The sequence below is a fragment of the Podarcis cretensis genome (assembly GCF_951804945.1).
Source record: "Podarcis cretensis genome assembly, chromosome: 5".
Lineage (NCBI taxonomy): Eukaryota > Metazoa > Chordata > Lepidosauria > Squamata > Lacertidae > Podarcis > Podarcis cretensis.
Genome location: NC_137174.1, coordinates 89,673,401 through 89,700,780, shown reverse-complemented (window position 1 = coordinate 89,700,780; position 27,380 = coordinate 89,673,401). Strand labels below are relative to the sequence as shown.

The window sequence follows — 27,380 nt, the reverse complement described above, 5'->3', positions numbered from 1 at the left end:
TGCAGCGCCATGTCTGCACACGCACGGGTCACGATTCGGCGCTTCTGCACATGCGCAAGCACCAAAACCCGGAAGTAACCGATTCCAGTCCTTCCGGGTTTGGCGCGGTGCACAACCCGAGGACGTGTAACCTGAAGCATCTGTAAGCTGAGGTATGACTGTATATGTATATGTGTGTGTGTGTGTACACATATGGTGTTTCTTTTTTATTAATTTAAAATATAATAATGTACAAATTGCTGGTCATGTTTGAGACTTTGGGAAAATAATTGTTTATCCAGTACTAAGAAATCGTTAATAAGATGAATGGAAATTTTAAAGAGCTGCTTGACATTTCATTCTTAGCAATCTGGAGAAACAAAAGAGAGGCTGAATAGATTTCTAACGAGCATTCCTAATGTTAATTGAATGCTTATGAGAGAGTGTCCATGGGAGTGTGAGAAAAAGATTAACTTTATCACAGCAGGTGACTAAGATGAGCAGTAGCATTTAGGAGTGCTTACAAAATTATCCCTACCTGAATTTCTCCCTGGATTTTAAGGGGGGGGGTTGAGGGGGAGATACCTGATCTTCTTCCTGGAACAGCACAGATGTGTTAATGTTTTGTCAATTTTTCATTCTGATAACCAGACATTATTCAACCACAGAGAACGCACAGTTTTGTCATTTTCTTTGGTGTGCATTTTGTTCCTCCATACGGGTTGGCTCCAGTTCGGCATATGTGTACACTGATTAAATTTCAGAGGGAAAAGAAAGTGTCATCTGATTCCACAATCATGTCGGGACTCATTTTGGTGCCGTGATCTCATCTGTAGGCATATGCCTTGGATCCTGTTACAGGCATCTCATAACACTCATTCTGCATTCGTAAGAAATAGATCTTTTAGTGTGGCCACATCCACACTTTGGAACTGCCGGCCTATTGAAATCAGGCAAGCAGCTTCACTTTGTTCTTCTTGGCAAAAACATTTTTGTTTAGGCGAGCCTCTCCAGATATGTAGAATATTAGCACAGATTTTAACTTGTTTTTTGGTTGATCATTGATTTTAATTATATTTTTAATGTTTTAAACAATGTTTTTTTAACTGCTTTTACTTATGTAAACCACTCTGAGGTTTTATTACTATCAAACAGAGCAGAATATAAATCTTGTGCAGGGGCGGGGGGCAGACATAATAAGGTCAGGGAGTCAAGATGAAAACTACAGCAAATATTTGTCATTTCCAGAAATAATTTTGATCCTCTCTCAAGTTAAAGAACAAGGAAAGCAGGGTGAAGCACAGGGCAGAACCCCCCACCCATAACAATAACTTGTGGAATTTGCTCCCCACAGAGGTGCATCTGGCTGCTTCATCGTACAGCTTTCAGAGAATGCTAGAGACACATTTATTTACCCTGGTTTTTGACGCTTGAGGCAGGGGCAGATTTAGGTTTGTGCAAGTAGCACAGGGTGCTGAGCAAATGGGAGGGGGCGCTGTCTCAAAGCCCAGTAAGCATGGTGCTGGGCTTTGGGAAAGAGGTGTGAGGCTCTGACAGGGTCCTAGAGTCCTCCCGCCTCCTTCTGAAAGCCTAGCTCAGGGCTAGGCAACCTAAGGCCCTGGGGCCAGATGCGTCCAGTCGCCTTCTCAATCCGGCATGCGAACGGTCTGGGAATCATGGTGTTTTTACATGAGTAGAATGTGTCCTTTTATTTAAAATGCATCTCCGGGTTATTTGTGGGGCATAGGAATTCGTTCATTGTTTTTCTTCAAAATATAGTCTGGCCCACCACATGGCCGGAGGGACGGTGGACCGGCCCATGGCTGAAAACGATTGCTGACCCCTGGCCTAGCAAGCACTTTCCCAACTTTGGGAAGAAGCTAAGAGACCTTTCCTCACCTTGGTGAGTTGATCTTGCTCCTGGAACTTCTTGTGTGTCCTCTTCTAATCCCTTTCCAAGTCCACAGTATTATTATTTTTTGTAATTTTTATTTTGGGAGACTAATAATCTTTCAAGCATGATGATGAATAATCACCTCAGGTGTCACTGATGTACACAATACCAGTTTCAGTGCCGATCAGCATCCTTCCAGCTCATCATGTTATAGGTACAAAGAGTAGCATGTTATGGGACATCCTCACATAACAAGTTTCCTTGTTGCAGCTCTGTATCGGTGATGGCACTGATGGCCTACAGTAGGTGAGATGAACGTTTGGACCTCCAGATATGGAACATGGTCAATGGCTAGGGTTGATTAGAGTTGTAGTTCACCCAACAACTGGAGGGTCAAAGGCCCCTACACACCTGGAGTAGAGAAACATAATTGTGTGCTATGTAGTGCCAAGGAGGTAGCCACTGACCATGAGGGAAAACTAACCAGGATGTGGATCAGCACATGCACCAGTTTTCCTACTACTTTTCAGTAGACACAGCTCATGCGCCCAATAAGGATGGGGGAGTTAATTTATTTCCTGAACATGACACTTTCATATGTGTTCCCCACTAAGTCTGCTGCACCCCATTTCTGCCTTACTATTATTTTTAAAAAAACACACAGAGAAAGATCCCCATTTGAATCTCAATAGTCCAACAAAAAATGAATTCTTAAGCATGCTATCTCTCAAAATACGCACTTCATATTTCAGAAAATTCAGAAAGCCGATGAATTACTAAGCTCCAATTTGTATATTTGCCCAGAAGGGATGGAACACGTCGGCCCATATTGAAACTCAACTTCTTCAAGCTTCTTCAAGCATCCCTACTATCTGACTGTCAATCAGAAAGCATTACATAACAGCACAATGAGACCAGCACAATGGTTTGCACTGAGAGTGAACACTCTTCCCCACAACCTCCCCCCTCTCTACACACACACACACTCACACACACACACACACACACACACACAGAGAGAGAGAGAGAGAGAGAGAGAGAGAGACATGTTCTCCTTGTTTGAAAGTCATCGCACTCCCATTTCAAAGCTAAGGAACATATTGTTAAAAAAGAAGTTATTTGCCTTTGAATAAAATCAATTTTGGTTGTGATTATTTCAGCCTGATGCTGAAGTACCCCAGGAAACTCATCAGCTTTCCATATGAAATGAACTGTGACGAGCCGTCTCCTTTCAGTAAGGCCACTGCAACATGCCGCTCATTGAAACTGATTACTATTCAGACAACGTCAATTTCATTATCCCCGATCGATTCCCAGAGAACAAAAAAATAAAAAAATAAAATAAAATAACCCTCACTCCTTAACGGCCTTCATTCTTGTCACTCCTGTTGTGAGCATGGAATGAACAATAGTTCAATTCAGTACAACGGACCTGCAGACTGGCGATTCTCTGCAGAATTGGGAGCTGCCTGGCCTGTCTTATTAGCACCCCTTAGGTAAATGGCAGCTTGCAGGATTGACGACTTGGAGGAGAAGTCCCGCGAGAAGCAACCGGAGGAAGACACATCACCCTGGAGGCTTGTGCAATTTGATTTGCGTACACAAGGCAGGAAGCTAATTGCTAATTGTTGTGGACACATGCCACAGAGCTGCAGTAACATATTTAACAGCACCATACATCAAGAGAAACCTAGTTTCCTTTTCTAACAACATCTAAGCATTTGAGAATTTCTGCTGTAACAACAATATGGGCTCTAGGGAGAATATGAGTCCCTTGCTGCAACAGCTCCGCTGGTTACTGGTCTGTTTCCGGGCACAATCCAAAGTGCTGGTTATGACCTATAAACAGTGCTTCCCCCCAAGAAAAATAGGTGCCAGAACTCACCATGAAGTTGTTACAGTAAGTCGCTGAGTGACCTGGGGCAGCCTTGAATAGATGCCAGTTTGACAACAGCCGTGCTCACTGCCTGCGGAAGTGCTAAACACTACAGTAAGCTGTCTGCCTAGCTGGTTTTGGAATTGCTCCTGGTTCTGGTGCAGGTCAAATAAATGCGTCCCTGCCTCCCTTGCTGTCAGAACTGTACTCCACCTGGTGGGAAAAGCACTGCCTATAAAGCCCTACACAGATTAGGTCCAAGCTATCTGAAAGAGCATATCTCCTCATATGAAACTGCCTGGGTTCTGAGATCTTCAAGGGAGGCCCTTCTCTCAGTGCCGTAATCTCTACCGGCAAACTCAGAAGGGATGTGGGAGACGGCCTTTCTGGAAGCTGCTGCTAGACTTCAGAATGCCGTTCCCAGAGAAGCTAGACTGGCTTGGTCCTTGTTGTCCTTCCGACAAGAAGTGAAGACTTTCCTGTTCCAGCAGGCTTTGGGGAACTGACAGCTTTTAATGGAAGGGCTCGTGCTGTGCTGTTTTAATAGATTTTATATTTGTATGTATGGAAGTGAGAGCTGGACCATCAAGAAGGTTGATCGCTGAAGAATTGATGCTTTTGAATTATGGTGCTGGAGGAGACTCTTGAGAGTCCCATGGACTGCAAGAAGATCAAACGCATCCATTCTGAAGGAAATCAGCCCTGAATGCTCATTGGAAGGACAGATCCTGAAGCTGAGGCTCCAGTACTTTGGCCACCTCATGAGAAGAGAAGACTCCCTGGAAAAGACCCTGATGTTGGGAAATATTGAGGGCACAAGGAGAAGCGGACGATAGAGGACAAGATGGTTGTACAGTGTTCTCGAAGCTACAAACATGAGTTTGACCAAACTGCGGGAGGTAGTGGAAGACAGGAGTGCCTGGCGTGCTCTGGTCCATGGGGTCACGAAGAGTCAGACACGACTAAATGACTAAACAACAACATATTTGTATGTAGTTTTACTTCTATCAATATTCATTTTTTTCTTTTTTAACAATTGTTTTTTGCAGTTCTTATTTTTGTCTGTAAGCTGCTTTGAGTCCCATCTGGGAAAAGGTTGTACATACATACATACATACATAATTAGCATTTATACGTATATATCATAGGGATGTAGGAACTTGCCTATATTGGTCCACCTAGATCTATCTATTGGTCCATTTAGCATCTACTGCCCAGTAGTAGCTCTGCATCTAATTTGGGAGCTGTTGCAAAGCATGTGCTCTACCTCTTCGCCACAGCCTTTCCCTCATCACTTTAAAGCACACTGCAAAGCATTTCACATATATAATCTCAATAATCTTGCTCTGGTATTGCTATTATAGTCTAGCACAGGGGTAGGCAGTGTGGTGCCTTACAGATGTTGTAGGGTACAATTCGCATCATCCCAAATGAACAAAGCCTTATGGGGAATGGTTGAAGGAGTTGGGCACGTTTAGTCCAGGAAAAGAGGAGTCTGAGAGGAGACTTAATAGCCACTTAATAGCCATCTTCAAATAATAATAATTAATAATAAATTATTATTTATACCCCGCCGATCTAGCTGGGTTTCAAATATCTCAAGGGCTGTCACACGGAAGAGGGAACAAGCTTGTTTTCTCCTGCTCTGGAGGGTAGGACTCAAAGCAATGGCTTCAAGTTACAGGAAAGGAGATTCCGACTAAACATACAGAAAAAAAATTCTGGCAGTAAGAACTGTTTGACAGTGAAACAGTCTCCCTTGGGAGATTGTGGACTCTCCTTCCTTGGACATCCAAAGAAATTGAATATCCAAAGGGCTGTCCCATGGAAGATGGAGCAAATTTGTTTTCTCCTGCTCCAGAGGGTAGGGCCTGAATCAATGGCTTCAAGTTACAAGAAAGGAGATTCTGACTAAACATCAGAAAGAACTTTCTGGTGGTAAGAGCTGTTTGATAGTGGAACAGACTCCCAAAGAAGAAGAAGAAGAAGAAGAAGAAGAAGAAGAAGAAGAAGAAGAAGAAGAAGAAGAGGAGGAGGAGGAGGAGGAGGAGGAGGAGGAGGAGGAGGAGGAGGAGTTTGGATTTGATATCCTGCCTTTCACTCCCCTTCAGGAGTCTCAAAGCGGCTAACATTCTCCTTTCCCTTCCTCCCCCACAACAAACACTCTGTGAGGTGAGTGGGGCTGAGAGACTTCTGAGAAGTGTGACTGGCCCAAGGTCACCCAGCAGCTGCATGTGGAGGAGCGGAGACACGAACCCGGTTCCCCAGATTACGAGACTACCGCTCTTAACCACTACACCACACTGGCTCTCGAAGGTGGTGGACTCTTCTTCCTTGGAGGTTTTTAAGCAGAGGTTGGATGGCCATTGGTCATGGATGCTTTAGCTGAGATTCCTGCATCCCAGGGAGCTGGGCCAGATAACCTTTGGGGTCCCTTCAAACTCTACAATTCTATGATTCTATGATCCTCACCCAGCCTGACCAAAGGTTAGGGATGCTGGGAGTTATTGTACACAACATCTGGAGGACAACACTTCAGATAGTAGGACATGTCAATACCAGGTTAAGTGTGCATTGCATTGCAAACTTAAGTCCCTACGCTGCGTCAGCTCTCTAAGTCAATATGTAAAAATGCTGGCAGCCTCATCAGCTCCCACAACTGAGAGGCTATCCTGCCCACTTCCCCAAAGATCCACAGGATGGTTAATGAAAGCTGATACGTTTAATTCAGTAGCAGCAAAACCCTGATGATTGTTGAAGCAATTACCAGGGACTGCTAATTAAACTGTTGAGGCTTTTCGCTCTGAAAGGTTTGCTTCAAAACCTTTCCTCAAAGGATGCCCCAGGGATAGCTAAGCAAAACTGCTGACTCTCTCAGAACCGTCATAGGATCAGGCCTCAGAATGTCTTTGATTAATACCAAGGGCGAGGTGGAGCAACAGAACAAGGAAAGATAACCACTAGGTCCAAAATGCTGAAAAGTGCACACTTTTACCTTACACAGAACTGTTTTTTTAGACGTTGCCTGCAAAGTAGGAATTTAAAAGTAACAATTTATGGCCAAAAAAAGTGGGAGGGAAGGAATAGAAAAAAATGAAAAACATAACATAACAGGGCAAGGTCGAGTACAGTTTCAAAAACAACCAATAGGAACAAAAACTATGCTACTAAGGCTGCAAGTGCCAAGTCTCAGAGCCAGGGAGTAGAGAAGGGGGAAATAGGCCGAATGCTAAGCCTGTTTAGCTCAGCCTCATGATAAAGCAGCACAGATCACTATTTTAAAGGCTTGTTTTCCCTTTGCCAAGCCAATGGCTGAACAGGGTTTGGATCCAGTGTAACCTTATGCTGGCTTGCTTTATACCCATTTTTGTGTGCATAGGATTGCTCCCTTAGAGACCCACATGAAGAGCGATTCATAAATTAATCAAATAATCACAGTAATAATTAAAATAACCCCTTTTCTTACGTTGTGCATTGCTGTTAGGCGACGTCATTTTTTATGGGTTGGTGGTATACAGTCGCAAGTGCTGTACAGTGGTACCTCAGGTTAAGTATTTAATTCATTCCGGAGGTCCATTCTTAACCTGAAACTGTTCTTAACCTGAAGCACCACTTTAGCTAATGGGGCCTCCTGTTGCCGCCGCACCGCCGGAGCACGATTTTTGTTCTCATCCTGAAGCAAAGTTCTTAATCCGAGGTACTATTTCTGGGTTAGCGGAGTCTGTAACCTGAAGCATATGTAACCCAAGGTACCACTGTACATTTTATGCTGACATGCCTCTTTAACTTTAGAGCAATTCCTATATGCTATCACATTATGGGAGGAAACACCTGGGCTTCAGCCGACACCGTTCATTATAAGCCTCTCACCGTTGTGATGCACACACAAGGGACAGCCTACTAATTCCTTCTTACCTACAAACAGGTGTTTTATGGCCTTCAGAAATTGTTTCAGTGCATTGTTTTAAGTGCTGGAGAAATGTATATACGCACATACCGTTTTAGGATTTTCACTAATTCCCTGCTGCAAGAAAATACCAAATGAAGGACAAAGTAAATCCAACACGTTGCTGATGAACACAAAATCATACACCCCTAGAGACCTGCAGGGATGCATTTGTTTGGTCGGGTAGCAAACAGGATTCCCTCCAAATGTTGCTGGACTATCACTACCACCATCTCTGACTAGGGATGGGGGCAATATTTGATTTAGTTGATCCTACCAAATCTGCACATTCCAAAATAATATGCGAATCAAAACTTTCACAAATCTCTGAATTTTGCATTTGGAGTTCACCAGCTAAGTAATGTGTACAGAAATGGATATAGTGGGGGGGAGGGAATGTGCATAAAAAGGTATGCATTTGTGAAAATAATGTACACAAATTCATTATATTGCATTTGCTTTGCAAAAATGTGCATATTAGGTAAAGTTCCAAAAATAATTTTTTTTAAATATTCAAAAAGTGCTTCATAAAAGAAACATGCACTAAAAACTCATTTTCATGAGGAATTAATTTTAATTCAAATTGCTGCAGAAATGTGGAAAACTGAATTTAAGATCAGAAGAGTTAGGTATGGAAAAATTCAAAGAGAACCAATCCATCCATCCCTATCTCTGACCACTAGCCATACTAACTAGGAATGTTAGGATTTGTACTCTGGAGGGCATCACATTGGCTACGCCTTGGCTGGCATATGGGGAATAGTTTTATGGCGAGTTAGTTAGATCAATGGTCCATGTAGCTCAGTATTGTCTGCATTGACTGGTGGGAGCTATCCAGGGTTTTAGACAGGGGGTTCTGAAACCCTTACGTGGAAATAACGGGTATTGAACCTAGTGACTTTTCCTATTGTTTGGATTCTGCTTCCATATTGGCATGACTTATTCGTGGATAATTATTGTGTGTATTTATTAATGTGATATCTTTTGATGAGCCTATTCATATCTATATGACTATTTAAGTTTCATTAGTATGTTTTGTAATTGTGAGTGGATTATCTTGAATATGTTTCCATGTTTTATAATGTGAACTCTTTTGACACCATGAGCTGGCTTAGGCATCGGATACAAAGAAACTGATGACACGGACATCATTTTACCCCACATATCTGCTGGAGGAGGGCTGAAGCTCAGTTACAGAGCCCCCGGCTGTGCAAAAGGTCCTAGGTTAAAACCCCAACATCTCCAAGTCGGGCTGGGAACGCCCCTTCTCTGAAATCCTGAAGAACTACTGCTTCTCAGTACAGTCGTACCTTGGATTCCGAACACCTTGGTACTCAGACATTTTCGCTCCTGAACCTCCCAAACCTGGAAGTGAGTGTTCTGGTTTGCGAACATTCTTGGGAACCTGAATCAGAAGCCGCGCTTCGGTTTCCAAACATTTTGGAAGTCGAACGGACTTCCGGAACAGATTCCATTCAACTTCCAAGGTATGACTGTACAATACTGCGCTGGATAGACCAACAATCTGACCCTGTAGATGGCAGCTTCCAGCCTGCCAATATTTCTCCTCCATTGTTGACAGAATAATACAGACAACCCGCTCACAAATTTAGATCCTTGTACACCACTGTTGAGTTCTCAGCATATAAATGGCAATCTACATTTACTGGAAGATAAGTTTCTTTCAGTGTTATTGCTGGAAGCACTGCTGATGGCTACAGAATGAAAGCTCTCTTTGTGAAATGTCCTTGCTTAAGGGATCGCCACCCCCCAAAAAAGCAGCCCAATGAGAACTCATCATTCTCAGTGGCCATGGAATACTGTGAGTGGTGCTAGTGGAAAACCAGGAAGGGAATAGGAGTTGAACACAATGGAGTGTCCTGGGAAAGGGCATGTCTTATTGGAACCCTGAACATTTTGTTGATGATTGTAGCTAGACTATGATTAGCTCTGTGTTTAGGGGTAGCAGAGATTCAAACAAGTTAACACATAGTTAAGTAGAACATCTGCCCCACCTTCTGCCTCAGTAATTTTCAGTGTGGCATCTGCAATACCAGACAGAAAAATCCAGTGCCTATGGAGACAAAAAGCTCTTCGTTTCTTTTGGATTTTTAATGCATTTCAGACAGCTCTGGTGATATTCAGCCCTGTTGTTCCGAAGCTTGACTAGCTCTATTACTGTCCCTTTTTCGGGTGCTCCTTTCTCAAAATTCCTCTTTTGGGGGTCTTAAATACACAAAAGCAATCATCTCTGCCTATGCTTTCAGACTAATTAGCAAATTCAACACAAGCCAATAATTGGAACACTAGTATTAAGCATTTCTGCAGGGGCAGAGCTTCAGAAGAAACACGGTTTGCCAGGAGCAAATGCCAAGAGGGGGCAAAATGTCGTGATTCACAGGAGCAAATGCCAAGAGGAGGCAAAATGTCTTGATTCACAAACTGGACTGTGGGAAAGTTGTGCATTTTAAGAAAGTTAGCGGTGTTGACTTTATATTACTAAGAAGAGCCATAGCAGTTCTGATATCAAGATCTACCAAGATGAGCGGGATCCACTGGATCACTGGCTGGGGGCATAAGTCCCCATCCTCCACTCAGCTGGAGAGACCAGGATATCTCTCCCATCCCCAACTGGCTCAGCCGAGCTCTGTAGATCTAAGGTCATATAAGGGGCATTCCAAAGGTGTGACAGGCTTGGGACCAAAAGGGGAGAAATTTAGGGTTGATCCTAAACCCCTTCAGATCAGTCCCATGACCTGACAACTCAGCATAACTTAGTATTGCAAAAACAGTGCTGTAATTCAAACCTCACTCGCTGGATCATTGAAAGATTCCATCAACGGTGTCTCCGAAATTTTTTACACATCACCTGAGAAAACAGGCGAATTAATGTCAGTGTACTGGAAGAAGCAAAGATCCCCAGTGTTGAAGCAATGATTCTTCAGCATCAACTTTGTTGGACTGGTCATGTTGTGCGGGTGACTGATGATCGTCTTCCAAAGCACCTACTTTATTTCCGAACTTAAAAATGGAAAGCGTAATGCTGTTGGTCAACAAAAGAGGTTCAAAGACTTTCTCAAGGCAAATCTTTAAAAAATGTAGTATAAACACCGACAACTGGGAAACACTGGCCCACAAGCGCTCCAATTGGAGAACAGCCTTTACGAAAGGTGTCATGGGCTTTGAAGACACTCGAACTCAGGACGAAAGGGAGAAACGTACTAAGAGGAAGTTATGTTTGGCAAACCCTCACCGTGATCAACTCCCACCCGGAAACCTATGTCCCCACTGTGGAAGGACGTGTGGATCTAAAATTGGCCTCCACAGTCACTTATGGTCTCACTTTTAAAACCTTACCTGGGTACAAGTGATCACCAAAGAAGTAGTAGTAATTAAAACACTATTTTAAACTCTTGTTTTCCTTCTGCCAAGCTCAGGCTGGCTCAGCCAGAATGCAGTTTGGATTTGGTATACTATATGCCAGCTTAATTGATGCTATCTTGCTATATGCTTGATTCTTGTGTATAGGATTGCTCCCTAAACCTATTCTTTTTTTTTACCATAGCCGTTCACTGTGTTAACCAAGGAGTAGGAGGAACAATTAGTATCACAAATGATCTGAAACAGGCCTTGATGCCTTGTGGCAGTTCCACACAGTGTTTAAAGTCCACGGGAGTATCTGGAGTTAACCATTTCAGTCCAAAGCAGAGCCTGAGGGAAAGAACTGAACAAGAGAGTTTGCACAAGTAGAATAGAAAACAACTTAAAATAAAATAAAAAAAAACTTGTGAATATGGTTAATGCTAAGGGAATAGGTGCTTAAAGATACACTATTAAAAAATATGAGTGATAAAGTTCTAGAAATGTGGGTATTTGATTCAAATAACTTGTGGGTGAATGTTTCTATGTTCCTAGAATCATAGAATCATAGAGTTGGAAGAGACCACAAGGGCCATTGTGTCCAACCCCCTGCCAAGCAGGAAACACCATCCACCTGCCAAGCAGGAAACACCATCAGAGCACTCCTGACATATGGTTGTCAAGCCTCTGCTTAAAGACCTCCAAAGAAGGAGACTCCACCACACTCCTTGGCAGCAAATTCCACTGTCGAACAGCTCTTACTGTCAGGAAGTTCTTCCTAATGTTTAGGTGGAATCTTCTTTCTTGTAGTTTGGAACCATTGCTCCGTGTCCGCTTCTCTGGAGCAGCAGAAAACAACCTTTCTCCCTCCTCTATGTGACATCCTTTTATATATTTGAACATGTCTATCATATCACCCCTTAATCTCCTCTTCTCCAGGCTAAACTTGCCCAGCTCCCTTAGCCGTTCTTCATAAGGCATCGTTTCCAGGCCTTGGACCATTTTGGTTGCCCTCCTCTGGACACGTTCCAGTTTGTCAGTGTCCTTCTTGAACTGTGGTGCCCAGAACTGGACACAGTACTCCAGGTGAGGTCTGACCAGAGCAGAATACAGTGGCACTATTACTTCCCTTGATCTAGATGCTATACTCCTATTGATGCAGCCCAGAATTGCATTGGCTTTTTTAGCTGCCGCGTCACACTGTTGGCTCATGTCAAGTTTGTGGTCAACCAAGACTCCTAGATCCTTTTCACATGTACTGCTCTCAAGCCAGGTGTCACCCATCTTGTATTTGTGCCTCTCATTTTTTTTGCCCAAGTGCAATACTTTACATTTCTCCCTGTTAAAATTCATCTTGTTTGTTTTGGCCCAGTTCTCTAATCTGTCAAGGTCGTTTTGAAGTGTGATCCTGTCCTCTGGGGTGTTAGCCACCCCTCCCAGTTTGGTGTCATCTGCAAATTTGATCAGGATGCCCTTGAGTCCATCATCCAAGTCGTTGATAAAGATGTTGAATAAGACCGGGCCCAAGACAGAACCCTGTGGCACCCCACTAGTTACTCTTCTCCAGGATGAAGAGGAACCATTGATGAGCACCCTTTGGGTTCGGTCAGTCAGCCAGTTACAAATCCACTGAGTGGTAGCATAGTCAAGTCCGCATTTTACCAGCTTCTTTACAAGAATATCATGGGGCACCTTGTCCAATGCCTTGCTGAAATCAAGGTAGGCTACACCCACTGCGTTCCCTTCATCTACCAAGGTTGTAATTCTGTCAAAAAACGAGATCAGGTTAGTCTGACATGACTTATTTTTCAGAAATCCATGCTGACTATTGGTGATCACAGCATTCCTTTCTAGGTGCTCACAGACTGTTTGCTTAATGATCTGCTCCAGAATCTTCCCTGGTATTGATGTCAGACTGACTGGGCGGTAATTATTTGCGTCCTCTCTTTCCCCCTTTTTGAAAATAAGGACAACATTTGCCCTCCTCCAGTCTGCCGGGACTTCGCCTGTTCTCCAGGAATTCTCAAAGATGACTGCCAGTGGTTCTGAGATCACATCTGCCAGTTCTTTTAATACTCTTGGATGCAGTTCATCTGGCCCTGGAGACTTGAATATATCTAAACTAGCCAAGTATTCTTGTACTATGTCCTTAGTTATTCTGGGCTGTGTTTCCTCTGCTGAATCATTTGCTCCAAATTCTTCAGGTCGGGCATTGTTTTCTTTATTGGAGAAGACTGAGGCAAAGAAGGCATTGAGGAGTTCAGCCCTTTCTGTGTCCCCTGTTTGCATTTCACCATCTTCTCCTCTGAGTGACCCCACTGTTTCTTTCTTCTTCCTTTTGCTACGAACATACCCATAAAAGCCTTTTTTGTTGCTTTCAACCTCTCTAGCAAGCCTGAGTTCATTCTGTGCTTTAGCTTTTCTGACTTTGTGTCTACACGTGCTGGCTATTTGTTTGAATTCCTCTTTGGTGGTTTCCCCCCTTTTCCATTTTTTGTACACATCCTTTCTGAATCTTAACTCAGTTAAAAGTTATTTAGATAGCCACCCTTTCGGCTCTCCTGGGAAAGTTACAAGATCAGACAGATGTTTTGACTACAAATGTGAACACTCTGGCCCTGGCAGTAAACAACATTGTTGAAGCTGACAGGGAGTGGAGGCAAGAAATTTATACATATCAACAACAAGAGGAATCTGAGAGCCATGAGACTATGGAAGAGACACACGTTGCTTTTGAGGAAGTTTACACATATCAACAACAAGAGGAATCTGAGAGCCATGAGACTATGGAAGAGACACATGTTGCTTTTGAGGAAAAGGAAGGTGGACTGGTAATTTTGCAGATGTCAAGGGAGAATTACAGTTTGGGGCCTGGCATGCAGACAATAAAGGAGAACAAAAATTTGAGGTGGAAAGTTTGGACTGAGTTGGAAACTGCAAATTCGAGAGTGGAGCACCTCATTAGCATTAATTTTAAATATGGAGGGCCAACTGGAAAAATCATGGATCTTGTTGGGTCAGAGCCCCTTCGAGCCTTGGGGCTTAACCTAAAGGACTATCCAAGAGGCCGGCAGAGAGGAACTGAGGACGACTTGAGAGCCTCGGACGTGAGATCTCCAGGTTAAACAGTATTGATTGAACATTTATTGGGGACCAAACCGGGAAAGGGGGGTTGGAGTTTGATAATCCAAAGGGTACAGAACTACTAATTACTTTGTTTTAATTTGTTTTGATATTTGTATGGAAGTTGGGAAAGCCACGGAAGGGAAATATTGACTTTAAGAAATATGTTAAAGAATAAGAAATGATGCATAAGATGTTTAAGATTAGATAAGTTAAAATTGGTTGTATAAAATGGTTAAAATGAAATGAAAATGAGGAATGCAATAATAATTTAATGGAAGAATGAGGAAAGGTAAAATTACAGTATGTTAAAATCATTAAGTTTAAGGTTGAGAATTAAGTAATAAGGATTTGCAGGATTAATAATTTGAACTGGAATACAAGAAGGGGAGGGGAGAGGAGGTCTAAGAAAGAAGTTATATGAAAATAAGCAATTGAAATCTCATTTGTTTTTAATTGTTCTTTCTTCTTTTTTCTAAATTTTGTATTGTTTGTTATTTTTTCTTTTTTTGTGTGTGTGTTTATGTGTATTATTGAAATGCTAATAAATATTTATAAAAAAAAAAAAAAAATAGATAGCCACCCTTTCTTCTTTAGGCACCTTCCATGTTTCCGTCTCATTGGTATTGCCTGAAGTTGTGCTTTTACTATCTCCCTCTTAACAAACTCCCAGCCATCATGAACTCCCTTTCCTTTTAGTATTACTGTCCATGGGATCTCACCCAGCACTTCCCTAAGTTTTATGAAGTCGGCTTTCTTAAAGTCAAGAAATTGAGTCCTAGTATGCTTGGCTGCTCCTTTCCGCTGTATAGTAAACTTCAGAAGAGCATGATCACTCGCGCCTAATGATCCTTCCACTTCTACCCCACTAACCAGGTCATCAACATTGGTTAGGACCAGATCTAAAATGGCTGTTCCTCTTGTTGCTTCTCCCACTTTCTGGACAATGAAGTTGTCTGCAAGGCCAGTGAGGAATCTGTTTGACCTTATGCTCTTGGCTGAGTTTGACATCCAGCAAATATCCGGGTAATTGAAGTCCCCCATTACTACTATCTCCCTTCCTTTTGCATGCTTGGCCATCTGTTCCAGGAAGGCATCATCTATGTCCTCTGTTTGGCTTGGGGATTTATAGTAAACTCCCACAGTGAGGTCCCAGTTATACTTCTCTCCATTAATTTTGACCCAAATGCTCTCACTTTGGCTTTGAGGTTCTAAATCTTGGATCTCTTCATAGGTATACACATCCCTGACATATAACGCCACTCCTCCTCCTTTCTTGCCTGGTCTGTTTCTCTGAAATAGATTGTATCCCTCCATTGTTACATTCCAGTCGTGGGACTTATCCCACCAGGTTTCAGTGATGCCTATTATGTCATATTTAGTTTGCTGTACCAAGAGCTCAAGCTCATCTTGTTTATTTCCCATGCTTTGTGCATTAGTGTACAGACATTGAAGTCCATTAATCATTCCCCCGTGTCTCTTATTTAAGGATTTTTTCCTCCCACCACTAGGTCTGCGTGCTGTTTGCTCCATTTGGTCTATGACATTTGGATGATCATCTTCATCAATTGATAGACTCCTACCTTCAGGAGCACTGTCTCCCTCCCCCACATTAGTCAGTTTAAAGCCCTCCTGATGAGGTTTCTGAGATTTTTGGCAAAAACATTCCTTCCAACCGTTGTGAGGTACAGCCCATCGCTTGCCAGAAGTCCATCTTCAAGAAACTGCAGTCCGTGATCTAAGAATCCAAACCGTCCCTGTTTACACCATTTGCGAAGCCAGCTGTTCACTTCCACTATTTTTCCCTCTCTCCCTGGGCCACGTCGTTCAACTGGGAGGACAGATGAGATGACAATTTGTGCATTTAATTGCTTCAATTTCCTGCCCAGAGCCCCATAGTCTCTTTTGATCTTCAGGAGGCTATTGCAGTGTCATTGGTTCCCACATGAACCAAGAGGAAGGGGTATTTGTCAGTGGGTTTTATGATTCCTTGCAGTCGTTCAGTTACATCTTGGATCTTAGCCCCGGGGAGACAGCACACTTCCCGAGACATCTTGTCAGGCCCACAGATCACTGCTTCTGTTCCCCTCAGTAGGGAATCCCCTATCACCACTACACGCCTCCTCTTAGGTTTGGTCGGGGTTCTTCCGTGAGCTGTCCATTCCAAGGTCGCTGGCACATTCCCTGAGGACTGACTTTGCTGCTCGTCTTCATATACCTGATCGACTGTAATGAGGGAGAGATCCTCAAATGGAGTCTGCTCTTCGTCTTCCGTGCTAGGGGAGAGGACCTCAAAGCGATTGTGTATTTCTAAACAATCAGAGCAAACCCTAGGCCTGCTACTTCTTTGAGTCACGTTTCTCCATATATCTGGCTCCTGTGTTGGTGAACTAGCCTCCTTCTCAAGGGAGTCCCCTGTCTCCTCCTTGGTGGAGACGGTGTGCTCTGTTGCTTCCAAGAAGAGCTCCAGCTCTCCAATTCTTTGGAACGTAGCTACACGTTCCTCCAGTTTCTGGACTTTGTCTTCTAAGAGGGCAATCAACATGCAATTGCTGCAGGTAAAGCTGCCTGCAACCTTTGGCAAGTTGGCAAACATTGCGCAGGAACCGCAGGTGACTGCAGCTGTTCCCTCACCCTCCATCTTGAGAACGTGTCATTGGGGGTGGCTACAGCGGTCCTCCATCATAAAAAGCGTGAAGACAGGACAAATAACTCCCCCCCCAAAAAAAAACCTATGTCTCCTCCAACAAACGTTTGAGACTAGCTCCCCTAAATCTAAAAGATGGATCAAACTGCATGCGCCACTAGGCGCGTGCCGCTGCCCTGCAAGCTCTGATAAGCTCCTCCCACAGCTAATCACCTACCTCAACAGAAACCCTGCCCCCTCTGACCTTTGCACAGGGAGAACAGCTAATCAGCCACAAAGAAACACACACACACCAGAAAACCCTTTTTGCTCCTTCTTCAGCTGCTGCCCTGCAAGCTCTCCTATGTAACAGATGCTGGTTATCATTTATGTTAAATTTATTTCTCAAAGAGAAGCAGCATCTCTACTTTCCTTCTGGAAAGAAAACTTCTCCCGCACAGTAGGCATGTTATACAAGAGTATGAAAACATCTGAATATGTATAATGTCGGCAGGCATGATAATGACTGCACAGACCTGGAGCACCCAAAATTGAATTTAGACAGTTTCTATGTTCAACAGGATCAGTTGGTAGCGGTTTTCCTGGGGCAATACCAATTGAGGCTAATGTGCGGGTTGGTGGGTGGCGACAACACACATTCTGAATGCCCTTTAAAATATAATAATAATAACAACAACAACAACAACAACAACAACAACAACAACAACAACAACTTATTGATACCCCACCTATCTGGCTGGGTTTCCCCAGTCACTCTGGGCGGCACCCAACAGAATATTAAAAACATGATAAAACATCAAACACTAAAAACTTCCCTAAACAGGGCTGCCTTCACATGTCTTCTAGAAGTCAGATATTTCCTTGACATCTGATGGGAGGGCATTCCACAGGGTGGGTGCTACTACCAAGAAGGCCCTTTGTCTGGTCCCCTGTAACCTCACTTCTCACAGTGAGGGAACTGCCAGAAGGCCCTCAGCCCTGGACCTCAGTGTCCAGGCTGAATGATAGAGGTGGAGGCGCTCCTTCAGGTATACTGAGCCGAGGCCGAGGTGCATCCAGCCTTCTTGAGAAGTTGTATAATGAAGGTGCTAGATGCACCTCTATGGGGATGCAGTTCCACAACTTAAAGTCTGCCACAGAGAATGCCCTCTCCAAGGCCACCAGCACTCCAAGCTTCTGAGGGTGGTGGAGATACCAAGAGAGTATATCCACTCCTTATAATTAGCTAATGAAAATACTGAGCAAGACATACATTTGCCAACATCATACAATTGCTTTTAGAATCATAGAATCATAGAATCATAGAGTTGGAAGAGACCACAAGGGCCATCGAGTCCAATCCCCTGCCAAGCAGGAAACACCATCAGAGCACTCCTGACATATGGTTGTCAAGCCTCTGCTTAAAGACCTCCAAAGAAGGAGACTCCACCACACTCCTTGGCAGCAAATTCCACTGTCGAACAGCTCTTACTGTCAGGAAGTTCTTCCTAATGTTTTAAACCACACACGTACCTGTAAATCTGTGCAACATCCTTCGCTTGGATTTCTTTCAGAATCTCCTGGCTGAGGTGAGGATCACTTGGTTTGGGAGGTGGTGGTGGGGAAGGAGGGCACCGTACGTGTCCATAGTAGCCGATCAAAACCCCCAAAATAAATAGACTCAAAGCAGTGCAAAATAGCTTAAATATCCAGCAAAAGCTGTAGCGGTTGCTCTTTGGTGGAGGCCTTGTATAATGGGAGACGTAATCTGGATCTTCCTGAAGCCTCTGGAACCTCCCTTTGGGAGATGCTGATGGCTGGATGGGCTCCAGGCCCAGGTCCGTGTTTTGAGTAATTCCCACTTGTTGATGGACTGTCCCATCCAGCTGGAAATGGTCAAAGCCAGGCTCCTCCAGTTCTTTCTCCATATCCCATTCTAGCTCCAGGGAAGTGGCTTGGAGGTCATCACTCTCTAGATATTGTGCCCTTTGGTCTGTGCCGACTTTGTGGTATGCCATCTTTTTACCTGTGGGTTAAAAGGATAAAGTCAACTCAAAGGCAATGAATTGTTTTAAACAGAGTTCTAGGTTGTTCTTTAATGCATTGATAGATGCAGATTCATAAATGCTGGGAGATTTGTAGTGATCTGGTATACTAGCCTATTTTATAAGTAGCTTTCATATTTTTTAAAAAATCTCTAAACTGTGTAACTTTTTTTATTTGGAATCCCCCTTTCCATTACATCTCTGTTGCCCTTTTTGTTGCTTATTGAAGGCTTTCCTTTTTCAGCAAAGTGGAGAGTCCAGTCTGTATTGTTCATTTATTAATCAGGATTTGTATGCTGCTTAGGGAGTAACCCAAACCCAGGACTGAGTGGAGTTCAGAAAAGGTGGATCTCTGGCTGAGGTCTGCAAAAGGAGTAGAGGAAGTGAAGACCCTATTTAAAATGTGCAGGGTCAGAGCTTCTCTTATCTTGGGGTTGCTAAGATGCCAATCAGCTCCCGGCTGCCAGGTATGCTTGCCAATCAGGTCAAGGCCACTGGCATGTCTTACAAGCATTTGAAACGCTATTTAAAATTCCTGCTTAGTTTGAAAATACCAATGGTGAACTGTCCAGAAGGGAATCCCTTTTTATGCCTGTTGGGGAATAAGTGGAATTATGAATCTGAGAGCTCACCCACACCTCTACTCGCCCCATGCCTAGAAAGCGTTAGTAGCCCAAGTGGTTTCCCGCTTGACCCTTGCTTTCTAGACATGAGTCCAAATGGTTTTGCCTTCCCCCCCTCTGGTTTCTCCTGAAAAATCCACTCTTTAGTGCTAAATTAGAGTAAATGTTGATCCAGGGAAAAACCAATTGGTTTTCTCTGTGGGTTTTCATGGGTGGAAAGCAGCAGAGCAAATGGAAGTGAGGATGAGCCCTGACTGAGGTCTCAGTGTCTTGTCCTTCCCATTGTATCTGGTCCCCTCCAAAGGTTTTTGGACTCTGAATCCCATCAGCCATGGCAGGCATGACCAATGATGCAAGTTGTTGCTTATAATGCTACTCAGTAAAAAGAATGATTCAGGGAGGATAAAAAAGCATTTTACCAGTCATCTACCCAAGTAAGGAAGTGCTGGCTTATGTTGAAACTTCCAGGGTGACATTCTGTTCTCTTTAATTGGTCAACAAAAGCCTTCCATCTGGACAGAATGCTTTATTCGTTACCTGTATATAAATGCGCAGTTCTTGAATGTCTCGTTAATTTACTCGTTAATTATTTGTCCTGCTGATCTGATTTAATCTCCTCCAGTTACTTGTTGGGTTCCCCCCTCCTTTGTCTCTCTCCCATTTTAAATGAATCAAAGTCACTGCCTGGTTGGTATTCTTAGCAAAATGGTTTCCTTAATGGCAAAGTATGACAGTGGCAGTTCCAGGCATATTTCTATCTCAACACGCGCACCCTCAAAGTAGAACTCTGACCTCTAATCTAAACATTCAAAGTCAATTCCCTACAAATCATTTTCTAAACTGACTGCAGGGACGAGACATCGTTTTCATTCATACTTTGACAATAGACATTCCATCACATAAGCAGCGGCAATTTAACGCTTTTCAAACAGCAGACAGACCCATCAATTAGAATGAAATGCAGATACAGATATTAACTCCTCAATGTGACGGGTATCTGACTGACACCCACATCGCGGCCTCCTCCCACTCCTTGTTACACATTAATAAATTTTCTTTATCTAAGATCCATCTTCCAGATAGCGTTTTCTGGGTCACATATTGGATGAACCTACTTATATGCGGCAGCACAGAGAGGGAGTTGAGCAATCATATTTGAAAAGGGGAGAAAGGAGATTACAAAATGCAGATACAGCCCACTGTATGTTAACACAAGAGAGAGAGAGAGAGAGAGAGAGAGAGAGAGAGAGAGAGAGCACCCTATCTAGATCTACACTGCTCCTAATTTTCAAATCCTATTTCCTTACAAAGGATTAGCCATTTGGAGTTCCTCGCCCACCAACGGTGCCCCAAATGACATTGCTAATAGACTTGCCACCAGCACATAATAACTCTTCAATGATAAAATGTTTTGTAAACCCAGCACACACTCTTCAGTTGCTCTCCTGTCCAGTTGCTGTTGCTCATAAAGTGGTTCTATGAACATCGCAAACATCTGGGCTCTACCAGTGTTAGGAGACATATGCCAGAAAAAAATCACCAATTGCCATCACTCTAGAGTCCAGCAGTGAACAGGCCACTGAATCATAGGCAGAGGTGGTGAACTAGGTTTGGCTTAAAGCATGATAGTGGTGATCAGGGACTCACTGAATCCAAGGCTAGCAAGCAGGAAGCAGTTGAACTGGATCCCACAGTGCCAGGGCCTATACTGCTTGGTACTACATTAACCTCACAGTTGGATTACTACAATGTACTCTGTGTTGGGCTACCCTTGAAGTTGGTCTGGAGGTTGCAGCTGTTGCAGAATGTGGCAGCTAGGTTGCTTGTTGGGCCAAACTTCTGCCAGCATAAAACACCTTCCTTGTCGAAGTTGCACTGGCTGCTAATCTGCTACCCGGCCAAATTCAATGTGATGGTACTAAGGCCCTATACAAGGTTCTTGAGCCGGGGTTGTGGACCAGATCCAGACACTCCTGGAGGAAACTGATTTTCTAGATCCATCTCCATTGGAGTTTAGGCCCAGTTTTGGCACAGAAACTGCTTTGGTTGAGAGAGAAATGGGGAAAATTTGTCTATGTTAATTCCCCTCAACCTCTCATTGACTTTCAATAAACATTAACCATAGTATCCTCCTGGAGCACCTATCCAAGTTGGGCGTGGGTGGCACCACTTTGCAGTGGTTCCAGACCTACTTGGATGGTTGTTTCTAAAGGATGATGTTTGGGGCATGCTCTTCAGCCCTGTGGAGCCTTCAACGTGGGGTTCTTGAAGGCCTGATTTTATCCCACATGCTGTTTAACATCTACATGAAACTGCAGAGTGGGGTCATCCAGAGTTTCGGAGTATGTTGTCAGCAACATGCTGATAACACACAGCTTTAGTTTTCCTTTATGTCTGCAGGTGAGACAGTGTATATACTGAACTGATGTCTTGTCTTAGTAAATGGACTGAACGAAAGCCAACAAACTGAAGCTCAATCCAGATAAGACTGTGGATGGTTCCCTTGACCGGATGGATGGGAGGTTGCCTGTTCTTGATGGGGTTACACTTCCTCTGAAGGAGCAGGTACACAGTTTGGGGGTGCTTCTGGACCCATTGCTGTCACTTGAGGCTCCGTGACCTATCTGGGCAGGGATAACCTACCTTCTGTCATCTATGCTATGGTAACCCATAGGTTAGATTACTGCAATGGGGCTGCCTCGGATGGTGGTTCAGAAACTTCAGCTGGTGCAGAATTCAGCAGCTAGGTTGCTCACCGGGGCAAGGCACTGATCCTGGTCCAACTGCACTGGCTGCCAATTGGTTTCTGGGCTGAGTTTTGATCTATAAAACCTTAAATGGCTCAACTAAAGGCCCGCCTCTCCCCATATGAACTGACCTGGTTTATATTCATATAGTAAACATATTCTTATAGTAGAATCTCCAAACCATACAAGAATTACCTAGTTAACAGGAACAAATAGTTTTCAGGTGCTTTATAAATAATTTATGTAGAGTTTATGTGGATTAAAGAGAGCACTGGAAACATCAATTTGCAACAAGGTTCCATTTGTGCTATATATTTAAAGCAGTATCATAATAATTTAAGCAGTCGTGGTTTCCCCCAAAGAATATTGGGAACTGTAGTTGCTTAAGGGTGCTTAGAGTTGCAATGAGACACTTATTTTCCTCGTATAACCAGAATTACCAGAGTTCCCTTTTACAGGGAATAATTCAGCGACAATCTGGGATAGCTCAGCCGATAGAGTATGAGATTCTTAATCTAACGGTCATGGATTCAAGCCCCATGTTGGGCAAAAGATTCCTGCATGGGGTGTGTGTGGACTAGATGACCCGCCCCCCATGGAACTTGCCGCTTTGCAATTCTATGATTCTGTTGTTAAATCACTCTATGAAATGCAGCTCTTTGAAAGGGAAGGGAAGCAAGGAGTCACGAAGTCAAGGGTCTGAGGATTAAAGAGTCAAGGAGCCAAACGCAGCAAGGCAGGAAACGTGTTGCTGTGGCAAAAAGCCGAAGGGAAATGCTGACCTTATATCCCTTCCTGGCTCTTGCCACCAGGTGCTGTGAGTTACCAAGCAGCCTCACCTGTGCGGCCGTGCCTTGTCTCTTCAGAAGAAACTTAGGAAGGCCCCAGTCCTGCAAAGCCCTACTGGTCACAGGGCCTGGCTCCTGCACACACTCTTGACACACATGGCAGTTCCCAGAATTCTTTGGGGGAAGTCAAGACTGTTTAAAGTGGTATGATGCTATTTTAAATATGTAGTGTAGATGGAGTCTAACTCTGAGCCAGAGAGTAGTATTACGGTTACGTGAAATAGCACCCCACCCATGATGTGTCAGCTACAAAGCACAGAAGTCCTTGATCACCCAGATGCCAATATTTGTGTGGATTGCCTCCACTTAAAACAGCAGTAAGGGTATCCCTTAAGCTGTTGTTTACCGACAAGTCGCATTATCTCTGACCATTGGCCATGCTGGCTGAATCTGATGGGACTTGTTGTCCAGCAAGATCCAATGAGAGCTGCAGGTTATGCACCACTATTTCAAAAAGTCATAACATGACACCACACCACATGGAATCGATAGACAGCCCTCAGAAACAATGTTTTGCATACATGCTACAGCAAAAGCAAAGCCAAACATGGAAGGCTCTAAAATGCTTATTTTTATGGCACTGGAAGTAAGAAGTCAGCATTCCCACACAGCTGCCTTCATCCTAGTCTGCATATAAAACAGAATGCAGCGGCAGCATGTCAAATCAAATGGTTGTAAGTGCTGACTCTTAGCAAAACAAAACCAAAAAAATAAAACAACACACACAAAAAAAAAAAAAAAAAACACAGAAGCCAACATATATCGGCAGCGTCCAAGCACTCTGCATTTACAACAGTTTTAAATGAATATTTTGGTCAGGAGGATGCATGCTAATCAAGAATGCTTAAGTATCTGTCCACGTAAGCATATCATAAAAATGGTATAAAATTGCATTTAATGGCTGCTACTCTGAATAAGCAATAACCATTTTTCTATGTTGCATATCGCAGTTATTTCCCACTGAAAGGGAGTACTCAAAGGAGGGCTTTTTCCTCCTTTAATTGGAAAGGGTTCTCTAAATAAGATCAAGATTTCCTAAGGAGCGTTCATTTTCTCACGGGAAATTCATGCACTAACAAAAACGCTTTCAGGAGAGCTTCACAATTGTGTAGCTGGAGGAGGTATAGAATAGGACCTGCATTAGGCAGACTGAGATGGTAGGATGAAAGGGCAGTGGGTTTTTTCCAGTGAGTTAATTCATGATTACAACATTTCCCCCCACCAAAGAAACACCTGTGTGTTTGTAATATTCTGTTGGGAGCCACACATTGTGGCCCAGCCAGATGGGTGGTGGTGGTAGTGGTTGTTAACAAACTACAGTTCCCAACGTGCTTTGGGGGAAGCCATGAGTGTTCAGGTCATTTAATAATGCTTTAAATGTAAAGTACAAATGTGACCTTTGACTATGGACCTTTGCCATGCCACCTCAGGCAGTGAAATGACTTGGGTTGGTCCTGCGTGGGCATTTGCAAAGCCTTTCTGAGAAATGTCATTATTTGTTCATCTTTACTAGTCACCTCATAAAACTGAATTCTCTAGATGAAATGCAGCATTAAACAGACACGCCAAAATATGATCAGCTCAACCCTAAAATCCAAGCCAGAGTGAGAAAGTAATACAAATTGTATTATTTATAAAAAAGTATTTCCATGCCACCACATCACAAAATATCAAGCTGGCCGTGTAAGCAAACATATCGTATAACAGGTACGAAGACTGAAATCACCTCACAAGGGTGAAAAACCAACTAGCATTGGCATGCTTTGTACACTCCTGGTCACCTCACATCAAAAGGAAGATTCTAGAATTGGAAAAGGTTCAGCCCAAATTATCAAGGGAATGGAGCGACTCCCCCCTCCCCCATGAAGAAAGGTCTTTTTAATTTAGATAAAAGCTAAGAGGTGGCACGATAGAAGTCTATAAAATTATTCATAGCATGGAGAATGTGGAGAGAGAAAAGTTTCAATCCCTTTCACGTAACAGCTAAATGTTGGAAGATTCATGACAGATAAAAGAGAGTGCTTCTTTGTGCAGTGTGTAGTTAACCTGTGGAACTCTCTCCCACTGGAAGATGTGATGGCCACCAACTTGGACGGCTTCAAGTTGGACAAATTCATGGATGGCAAAGGTATCAATGGCTACTAGCGATTGATTCCCACCAGTGGGAAAAAGGACAGAGATGCTACAATCATGTGATCTAAACACATGGATATAACGTAGGTTATTTTAAATTTGGGGGATTTGCAAAAGCTGAGGTTGTGCAAGGGAGGCGAAGTACTACTTGTGGTGTTCCCCCCCCCAAAAAAAAAAAACTACTGTAAGAATGCATTAAAAATATATCTAAATTTTAACTGCAATCAACAAGATTTATGTTTTCTTAATTTTGAAGCCATTGTGTGCAGGTAGTAATCATTTTCTTTCTTTCGTGAAACACAGGTATGCATGATACCCGCACATGACTAACGCAAGCCACACTTGCGCCCCATTATACAATATATTTCTCAGTGAATACTGGTGTGTGACAGCTGAAGTAGGTGCAGCAGGTTGCTATGACAACTGCTGTGGGTGGAAACTAAGGCAAGTATATTTATTTTCACAATGTATGTGCATACACAAGCATATATCCTAAATCCATAATCCCCATTAGGATGTGTATGAAGAGTCTGGCATCTTGCGAAATGCTCACTTTTGGCAGATGTTACACCCGTGGAAGTAGACAAATTGTATTTAAGTGAATCTGTATTGACAGTTATAGAAACTTGGTTGTTTGAAGTGGCTTTCTCATGGACGTATTGATTTTCCCGTGAAGTGTGTTCTTCCTTCTATCCATGCTTCCTTCTCAGGTTTTCAGTTCAAACCCCTCAGGTTCAGTCTATTCTTGTGGTTTCTTTTTTTAATCTGACCTGGGAAGCAAACCTTGTACAGAGTCTAGGGCACAAAGAGGATGTGCGCTCTTGATAGGAAGGGGAGAGACTGGACAAGTTGTGGGCTGAGGTCCAGAATGTCAAGGGTGACACAGAATTTCAGATATTTGACTCCAGTTTCCTATTATTATTTACTAGTAGCCTCATAACCCAGCGTTGCTGAGGAATTCAAAGAAACCAAAAAACTCAGTGCAGTTTTGAAAGCTCCAGTCAGCCATCTTAATTAAAAATGGTGTTCGACTGTATGCTGACATAGACAAAAACTGCTTGTTATGCAACAGCTGGTTAAAATCAGTGAAGTCCTTGAAGGTTTTAGCCCACCATCTTGATTCTAAAGAGAATCAAACTGTATGCAAAGATAGAAAGAAAAAGAAAATCCAGGCTCCTTAATAAAGCTCTGAAAGGTTCAGTCCACCATCTCAATTCAAAATGACATTCAACAACAACAGCAACAAAACCTGCTTTTTTATTTCATGCTATCTCTAGGGAAGCTCGCCTGGTGTCTTCATTACATATCTTTAGGTGCCTGGCAAAAATGTTTCTCTGTAACCAGGCCTTTGGTTGATTGAACAAGCTATGATCTTTTAATTGTGTTTGCGGGTGGTGGTGGGGTTGATTGGTTTGTTTTATTATGTATTTTGTATTTTTATGTTGTGAACCGCCCTGTGATCTTCGGATGAAGGACAGTATACAAATTTAATAAATGAGAAGAAGAAGAAGAAGAAGAAGAAGAAGAAGAAGAAGAAGAAGAAGAAGAAGAACCGTCATGCAAAATGTGCGCATAAGAAGTGTCATAACGCATAGCGAACCAACAAACTGCTTTCCAAAATATATAGCAAATATTTAGCTGCCTCAGATTTGGTGACCTCAACAAGAACGTTGAAATCCCCCAAGACCAACAACCAGGGCTTTTCTTTTTTTCCAGCCAGAAATCTCCAGAACTCAGTTCCGGCACCTCTCAGGTGGGCACCATTGCCATTTTAAGGGAGAAGTTCGTGGTAAGCTCTGGCACATCTTTTTCTAGAAAAATACTGCTGCCAACAACTTAGCCATTTTCAACACCACAGCCGAGACCCCCACTGTCAGCTCAAACAAGGAAGACTGCTAAGTAGTGTTGCAGGAATTTATGTATAGGTTGGGGGGGGGGGTTGCCCCTCCAGCAGATACCATGCACATGCAGCCCACTACCAAAATCAGTACAATCACGTTTGTGATTTGTTCCCACAAAACACTTCATCACAGTTTCTTCCTATCTATTCAAGGGGGACTTTGAGGCATGATACCAAATGTAATAATTCACTGATAAATGTATCTATGTACTGGCTCACTGGGAAAACTTCAGATATGTGAGCTCAGCTACTCAGCAGCCCCTCTGCCTGAGTGATAATT

The 27,380-nt window shown here is 43.2% G+C and overlaps 1 protein-coding gene across 7 annotated transcripts in view; it reads right to left on the bottom strand.

Moving 5' to 3' along the window:
- Window positions 1-27,380, bottom strand: part of NAALADL2 (N-acetylated alpha-linked acidic dipeptidase like 2) — an 819,134-nt gene that overhangs the window by 411,641 nt on the left and 380,113 nt on the right. For all 7 annotated transcript variants that reach the window (XM_079977819.1, XM_079977820.1, XM_079977821.1 and 4 more), the window contains one exon: window positions 18,338-18,830. In XM_079977819.1, the coding sequence (XP_079833945.1) occupies window positions 18,338-18,822 (485 nt within the window). In that variant the 5' untranslated portion in view covers window positions 18,823-18,830. The remainder of the gene's footprint in view (window positions 1-18,337; window positions 18,831-27,380) is intronic.